The sequence below is a fragment of the Falco biarmicus genome, chromosome Z (genome assembly GCF_023638135.1).
Source record: "Falco biarmicus isolate bFalBia1 chromosome Z, bFalBia1.pri, whole genome shotgun sequence".
Classification (NCBI taxonomy): Eukaryota; Metazoa; Chordata; class Aves; order Falconiformes; family Falconidae; genus Falco; species Falco biarmicus.
This window is the reverse complement of record NC_079311.1, coordinates 72,480,851-72,489,513: the sequence shown is the minus strand read 5'-3', so window position 1 is coordinate 72,489,513 and position 8,663 is coordinate 72,480,851. Positions and strand designations below refer to the sequence as shown.

Here is an 8,663-nt window from a genome sequence, read left to right as displayed (position 1 = left end):
AGGTTAGCCTACCACACTACTGTGGGGCTGTTGCATAGGTATAGTGTTTCCCATCTCAAACTGAAGAGTTCGGGAATAAATACCTGGTAGTACAGAGCACATTGTTAACTATGTGTTACTAGACCTTGATATTTAATTTGACTTTCTGTGGTATAGCAAATACAGCATTGCCTTTTTAATCTAAGTTGGTTTTGGTTTTATTAAATTGAACAGAGTGTAAGACTTTGAGTCATTAATGTGTCTGTGCCCCTTACAAAGGAGTTGGGGTGACATACCTCATCAAAGCTGGAGCGGAGGCTGGATGATATTGGGTATTCCACTGTTCCACAGTTCGTAGCCTTAGGTTTATGACTTGAATTCTTCCAAGAAAAAAGTAAATATTTGCAGCACAGCACTACTGTAAATTGTTTTTCTCCCTATGCACAATTTAACCCCATACAACTTCTGCATTTAATAAAGATCTAAAGAATTGTTGTATTGTACAGAACGACTGATGAATGGGAGGAGACTTTCCCTGACTTGCCACCAACTTTGTGTTGTGCGTCTAAAAAAAACCCAAAACCCCCACAAACTGTCCAAGCAACATCTAAACAGTGGTTTAGAGGACAGGGTGTTACCACCAGTACATTTAGCATTTAATAGACAGTGCTTTAAAACCCTGTACAGAATTGGAATAGTAGTGTGGCTTTAGCTAGAAGGAGTAGTCCCAAATTTGTTTAAGTACCATGTTCAGTGTTGGTAGTCTACTGCAGCCCCGATGGTAGTTGTATCAGACACATAATGGAGGTCCTCTGGGTAAGATGCACCACTGACCTTTTCTTGAATGAAAAACGTTATTTGGTAGCCCTGAGCAGTCCACACCAAAAACTGCTACATAGGTAAGTCTCTGCATTTTACCTAAAGCATGAAACAGTGTAAAACGAACTGTACAGTAAGTAAGTTGAGCGCATTAAACACCTTTGAAAGTTGAAATAAGGCACAGGACAGCTTCATGTGTTGATTAATTTTTATTACATAACATATAAACACCACTTTTTTTAAAGAAAAAAAAGCAAAGAATGACAGGTCTAGTTTAGTAGAACACAGTGTGGACTGGCACTAAATGAAAAGACCATGGATTTGATTCAGCCAGTAGAAGAGGTACAGAGTTCACTGCCAGTTGCAGCAGATTAAATCAGTGTGAAACCAATACTCAATCCTGTTACAGAATACGTACTAGGTGTCTGTCCTGCAATCCTTTGTAATAAAGTATTTTATTAATCCTTAAATTCTTAAATCCTTAAATCTAGAATCCTTAAAAAGGATTCTAGAATTCATTATTTTAAAAAGGGTAGCTGCTTACTGTTTATTTAATTCTACATCTCTGAATCATCCTAGTTACGTAAATCAAGCATTCACCAGTAAATGCTTCAACAGAAGTGCAATTAAATATAAACAAAACCAGTAGAGGCCACTCACGAGCAGGTCAGGTTTCCATTTTGCTAAGCAAGTTAGGAATTTGACTGAAATCTCTTTACTAATCTCTACGTTGGGTCTGCAGGGCCTGAAAACATTGCATTTTAGTCTCAGCAGTCATGATAAGGAATGAGAGGCATCCTTAGGTATGCGCCCTGATCAGACTAATAGTCTCCATTAAAACGTTACTGCACACAAATGTCTCTAAATATGATGGGGACAGGGTTTCTGCCATTAATTTGTCTGTGCAGGTATTCAAGGATGCTTTCAATACCTAAACCTCTGATCTAACACTGGTGAGGTCCTAGGAAGTCGTAAATTTGTGTTAATGGCATTGGTGGGTGGTGGGCGTTCTTGAACCTTTACAGCGTATTGACCAGTGTACTAGACGGAGGCACATAAACCACCCTTAACTGGTTACAGATGGATTAGGAGTGACTACAACACCCTAGTCTCTGTGCAGCCAGCTTTCTAAAGATTAGTCTTTTGCATCTTCACCTTTAGACCAGTTTTGCAGATTATTTTAGACATTAAGAGTGTTATTCTGATAGTTCCTGAACTTACTAAGTTTTGAAAGAGTGTTTTATCTACTTTGATTTTCCCCTTCTGGTCTGCAATCATGACAACTCACACTGACGGTGTAAATAACTCTTGTCTGCAGCACACTTAGAAGATAAAATGTACACAAACAGTGATAGCATATTCAGAAAGCTCCATCAGTATCACATTCTTCTAGAACTGATTGGCCTGATTCTGGTTTAGAGACTTAAGTAGCAGAAGGAAAAGATGTTTTATCCACTTTCTCCACCTATAAAGATCAATTTACATGTTGTGATTGGCAATAGACACACTGATTGGCCATGCTGGAGAACATTCACATTAGACCCGAGAACATCTGTTACAGAAGTCTCTTCATTCAAAAGCAGTTTTAAGAAAACTCACTTTTGGAAATAGATCTGTAGTAGGCAGGACAAAACACATTTGTTTCAAGTCATGTAGCAGAAAAGTTACTACTGCAGGAATCTTCATTTTGTCAAATTCTGCCCCCTCATCTATGCAACGATCAGCATAGACTTTCAAAGGCAATCATACTTCACAGTTTCTCTAAAACATCTAGAAAGTCATTTCCTCTTCTATAATCAGAGCTTTTTTTTCTGTTATCAACTTGCCTACCCAACACATGATCAGAGTCACGTAAAGTTAAAATTAATTTGCTGCCAATTAAATATTGGTAACGATCAGCACAGGATTGGAAATTTAAACTTTCTGGGCAAGTTAAAATTACACACTTAGGAAATGGGAAGACATCCATTAACTTGTGCTCCAACTACTAGCACCCAGTACATATCATTCTTCCTCAATTACAAACTCTGAACCTAAAATTCCAAACCATTCAACTTAGTAAGGCCCAAATATCTTTCGTGATGATAGCCGCCTACATACACTACTGTGACTGAATACCTGCTAGCCAGCTAATCCACTCAGTGAAGGAGCGTGTCATACTTCAATGTCTCCTGTAGTTTGTATAAGTTTGTATATTCATATTAAATGGCTCAAGAAAACCCTTGGTTTAAGTCCCTCTCTAGCCAAAGAGAAAAGGTAAGAGCTACATCATTCAAGACGTGATTAAACCAGACTTTGACTTTTGATGTAAATCTACAAAGTAGAAAAAATACTGGAAAAGGAAAAAAAAAATTGTCACAAGTTGTATGAAACTACAAAGTTGTAAAAGTTTTTAAAAGCATACAAAAGTTTTTTATTTGTTCCTGTTACGTCAACATCAGGATTTACCAAAATCTATATATCCTTGCATCATATTGCTAGATTGACAGCCAACTTTTCTACAAAAGTGTATGTATGAAGGTGTTTAGTTTCATCAGTCCCAGACTGTTACTAAAAAACTGTACATCTGAGTATTTAATGCTACGGACTTAATACTTGAACCCATCTGCCTGTGTTTAAAAAGATGTTCTTTCGTGTTTGCCTTACAGGTTAGAATGTCAATTTTCACTGAAGTTAGAGGTAAGATTTCAGATGTATTTTTTTTACACCAGATGCAAAAATTGCTTAAATATCCCCAAAGCAAAGGAATGAAAAGCATCTCAAGCTTCCACCAATGCTCTTGCATCCATAAAGGACAACTTCCAAAATAATGCAGCATTGCAATGTGCTCTCCCCAAGAGTTCCCTCTCTGGATCCAGAACTGTTTCAGCAGAAGACACTAGGATCCTTCATTCCTCCAGTAGAACAGTGCACAGTGCATCCTCTGTATCAATCATTATTGAAGCTATTGCCCCATCATTGAACTCAAAAGATGTTCCTCCATCTACAACCATACAAGCATCCCAACAGCGGGAACGGACGCAGACTCTGCAAAAAATAAGTTTTCACAAAATAGTTTAAAAAGATGATGTATTTCACACAAGCACTTACCTTGAGCAATAAAGACTAGTTCTTGCACATTCCTCTGCATGGGTCAGCAGATGCACAAGCACACACAGGCACGGCTGGAGAAGAATTTAGCATGGTACTAAGCACTAGAATCCCCCGAGCCATCAGTACTTTGTATAGACTTAGCCAGGAGTCCAGAGAGTACTGAAGGACTATTGCTCCAAGAGTCTGAGAACAGCCTGTAACACTTGATATTGAAAGCTGCAGTTTAGGTGTATTTTGTAAAGCAAGATACTGATGATCCCATTTCATAGTGACTTACTTACTTTTTCATGTAAAAGTCTTCAATTCATGATTCTAATGTATGGTCTTCATGTTAAGTGGAGCATGCAGGTTCAGCTAGCAATGCTTAAGATTCAAATAATCTGGATATTAATATAGTCTATTTTGTTACATGAATCATTCAGAGACATAAGGAAAAGTAATTTCAACACAAAGTTGAAGGTCAGAATGATTGCCAAGCAACATCATAAATAGGTATTGCAGCAAATTACTGCCTATGTTAGAGTGTGACTGCTATATACTAAGCTAATAAATTTAAATTTAAGCTTACACAATTTAAGGCAGCTCTTTTAGAGCTGGGCAAGACAGAATAAAGATACTAACCATCTCCACTTTCCTCTAAAAGAAAAACTAACGCAACCATTAGAATTCATCCTTTCACATATGTAGAAAGTGAGAACTCCTTAAGTAAAGAATTCTTCAAACTTTTTTCATATTGCTAGATGGGGACCAATAGTTACGCCAGAGCAGCTGCAAGACTGCAGTCTCACATGTGCTTCACTCTTTCTGACTTAGGCCTCGGTATAGGCGATGTTCTGACCTCCAAAATGTGATCAGCAATTACCCAGTGACTTAAATTTTCAGGAAGACCTATCTTTCACAAATATAAATAACTTGGAAGTATAGCCACAGTGTCAAAGCTTAATTGGCCTGTGCATCACTAAACAGCGAAGGCTGGACACTGCAGAAGAACATGGACACATCTTCCACTCCTTCATTTCACTCTGGGCAGCTACTACGTCAAAAAGGAGTAAGAACAGCAACAGGGAGATGTCTAGTATCAAGAGCTGAAGATCAAGCCTATGACAGGGAGCAAATTCTCCTTTAAAAAGGAAAAATGGGCAGATCTCTCTCACAAGCATGCAGATATTTATAGCTCCAGTATAGTTTTTATAGTCTATCCCATGCCAAGGACTCTAAATAAAACAAGACTTAGTCCTGTAGAACCCATGGATGAAAACACAGTTACCTGCTCCTATTTTAACTTCTCCTTTTACTATCTCTCTTAAGATTTACTCATCCTTGCGAACTCCCAGATCCAAATGACTAAGAAGTAGTAAATGTTTAAAGACATGACACATGCACAGTGGACATCTAATATAATATTTAGTCCCAGTAGCCAGACAAGTCATTTATTGCTAGGTCAGAAAATGTTGTGATGTGGCTCAAAAGGTGCAGAATTTGGGTCTCCTTCAAGTCAGAGCTCCTTTAGATACTTGTTTTGATATAAAAAGTGAATTAACATTTAATTAATACCAAGATATTATATTGTTCTCAACAGTTATTCTGAACATATAACTAACAGTTTCAAGTGTTTGATTGTGGCAAGGCCCAGAAAAATCATAGAATCATCACAGAATCATTTAGGTTGGAAAAGACCTTTAAGATCATTGAGTCCAACTGTTAACCCAGAACTGCCAAGTCCACCATTGAACCATGTCCCTAAGCGCCACATCTACACATCTTTTAAATACCTTCACAGGTGATACTAAATCACTTCCTTGAGCAGCCTGTTCAGTGCTTGACAACTCTTTTGGTAAAGAATTTTTTCCTAATAGCCAATCTAAACCTCCCCTGGCATGAATGCCCCAAGTTAAAATAACTGAATTACCAAATAATTTAGTTTGGAACGGTATCTAGTCCAACATTCCACTCGAAGCAGGCCTTACTTCAAAGACAGATTAGGTTGCTTAGGTCCTTGCCCAGCCAAGTTTTGAGTTTCTCCAAGGACAGCGATAGCACAATTCTCTGGGCAACCTGTTCTAATGCCTGACCATTCTCACTGTGACATTTTCGGTTTTTTATCAAAATCTTACGCCCTATAAAATCATGGCTGTTGCCTCATATTCTGCACTGAAAATGGTTTAACTCAGACTTCTCTGTAACCATCCACTGGTAGCTGAAAACAGCAACTGGATCCACCCACTTAGTCTTGTCTCCTCCATGCTAAACAAAAGCACCGCTTGAGTCTCTCCTTTACACACCAGATGTTTTGGCCCCCTAATCATCTCGATGGCCCTTTCCTGCACTGAGTCCAGTCTGTCAATGCCTGTGTCTCATACCAAGAGAAATGGCACACACCCAAAACTCAGAACAGTGAGGTTCTTTTATTTTGTAAGACTGTGCATGGATCAAACATTAAAAAGGCCTAACACAACTTAGATACATTTCCTTCCTGTTGTTATGAGGAGCCCCTCAAAACACCAACTGGATGTTGAAATTATTCAAGGGAAACTCCTGGATTACTCATACTTTGACAAATACACAGAATGAAGTAAGAGTTCAGTGACTGCTAGACCCAACACTTACTTTGAAGAAAAGCCACGCTGCTGGCTGCTTGAGAAAACGCGGTTTACAATTGGTTCTCGAATACTGAAAAGCATCTTTGGTTCTTCTGGACTGTAGAGCAAGGACTCATTGTAATCATTTGTTACTGTGAACAGAGAAATCAGCCATTAGTTTTTACAGAGCAGACCAGTTATTCTCAGAAATACACATTTCTCCAGGAAAGAACAGCTCCCCTACCAAGAGGGAATATTAAGCCTTGCCAGACGTTTAACAGCCTTCACCTGCAAAAAAAATTAATTTTAAAGAATATTCCTTTCAGTTCTATTGCATGATGAACACTCAACAGCTCTTTTAATGTGATTAAATATTAAGTGTCTCCAACCTTAGGAGAACCCAAATTCTCCTGGAGATCTATACATATGAAAGTCTACGTAAGTGCTTTCATATCCAGTCAGATATTTTTTAACAAATGTGCCTAAATAATGTTTATAAGACTGATATTGCAAAAGTTCTAAAATATTGAAAGCAGTGCTGAGTATTAAAGAGTACAAACAAAAGATGAACTAGTCAAAGTTAGGATACCTTAACGGAATCTTGCCTTTTTCACTAACCTTTTTGCACCAGTTCCATACTCAATGGCATATTCAAACTTCCATGCTTTTTAGCTGTTAAGCCAAGGGAAAGAACTCTGGTTAGACAGGTGTACCTTTATATAAACTTGGCCAGTAATGCCACACTGTTCACTCACCAATCTTTAGGATCTCTTCAACAGCTTGATGTGCTACCTTGTTAATATTATAGGACCTAGACAGAGAAGAAGTCTTGTTTGCTAAGCAATGCAATTTGGGAGAAAAACAAAAACAAAATAAAAAATCTTGCATACAGATGAAGAACTATGTTCAACATGAGGAAGAAAAAAAAAAAGAATGCTATTAAGTGTGAGGTGACATCAGTTTCTTTTAAAAATGCCTTCAATTAACTCTTGGTTTGACATTTACCCGTGGCTTTGTAAACCCTAATCTATTAAGTGAAGTCTTCAGGAAACAAGAGCACAATACACAGGATGTAGTCTCCTTATCAATAATCCTGCCTTAAAACCCCAATAACTGCTGATTTAAGTCTGCCTTAAAAAAAATGAAGCATGACAGTTCTACAGATTGTGTGTGTTCTTATCCCTTCTACCCACCTCTTGCTAATTAATTCCTTCTGTCAGTTCTCAATTTATAAGACCCAACACTTCTTTACAAATATTATGTCTCTTTGTCCATACCCTAAGGTGTGGGCTTGAATCTCATGAGAACTGGTGTATATAGAAAACAAATAGTCAGACCAGACACTTTTGCTTTGCCACATTTAGGTGCACATAAGATGAGCATAAAGCCTCAGTCTGAAACAAGTCTGAATTCCAGCAAAAGTCTTCCCCCTGTGCCCAGGCTCAAAAGGGATTAAGTACTAATCACAGCCTCTGTGCAGCAGTAGTACTGTGAACATCTCAGTTGCCCACATCTCAATACAGCTTAAAATCCTCAGTCCAGCACTTCTGTCATGCAGTCTAACACCTCGGACTGCAAGAGACATTCACTATACATCTGGCAAACTACAGAGATGCTGAGGGCAGCCATCAAGGAGCTCTCTCTTACACTTACTGCTTACCTGCAAGCCTGAGCAGATGCCAGCAAGAAGCTGAGATGCACAGTTTGAAACTCTTCTCCCTCTCAGCTAGATACCCTTTTATGCAAGTTTGGCAGCTGAAGGAAGCTGAAGGGCATTTAAATGCCTCAGTCAGAGCAGGTCTGAAATCCCAGAAGAGCCCCTAAAACACGGCCTAAGGAAGATCGCTCCACTAAGGTTTGGCTTCAGTTTACAGAAGTCCAACAGTTCACAATGATTAAGCCATGGAGATGGGCAACCCTGGAGTCTGGTGCCTGGTTCTGGGGTTGCTCAGTACACAGTGTATAAGCAAATGAAATGCATAACAACAGCACTGAAGTAAGACTGTACATTCCCAAGGTCCTGAACACTAGGAAAGTTCCCCATGCAGTCTGCCAATTTCATCCTTGGCAGCCTGCAGGACTAAGTAATGCTGACCGAATACAAAACAATGAATTACAATAACGAGGAAAACCCAGTAACCATGGTTACATCATGAATATTCATTTTCAAATTTCATTAAAAGCTTCAGTTTT

The 8,663-nt window shown here is 38.6% G+C and overlaps 1 protein-coding gene across 4 annotated transcripts in view; it reads right to left on the bottom strand.

Moving 5' to 3' along the window:
* Positions 1 to 992: 992 nt before the first annotated feature.
* Positions 993 to 8,663, bottom strand: part of NADK2 (NAD kinase 2, mitochondrial) — a 35,097-nt gene continuing 27,426 nt past the window's right edge. For all 4 annotated transcript variants that reach the window (XM_056325526.1, XM_056325528.1, XM_056325527.1 and 1 more), the window contains exons 9-12: positions 7,226 to 7,281; positions 7,089 to 7,142; positions 6,499 to 6,622; positions 993 to 3,825 (exon numbers count right to left, since the gene is read on the bottom strand). In XM_056325526.1, the coding sequence (XP_056181501.1) occupies positions 3,687 to 3,825; positions 6,499 to 6,622; positions 7,089 to 7,142; positions 7,226 to 7,281 (373 nt within the window). In that variant the 3' untranslated portion in view covers positions 993 to 3,686. The remainder of the gene's footprint in view (positions 3,826 to 6,498; positions 6,623 to 7,088; positions 7,143 to 7,225; positions 7,282 to 8,663) is intronic.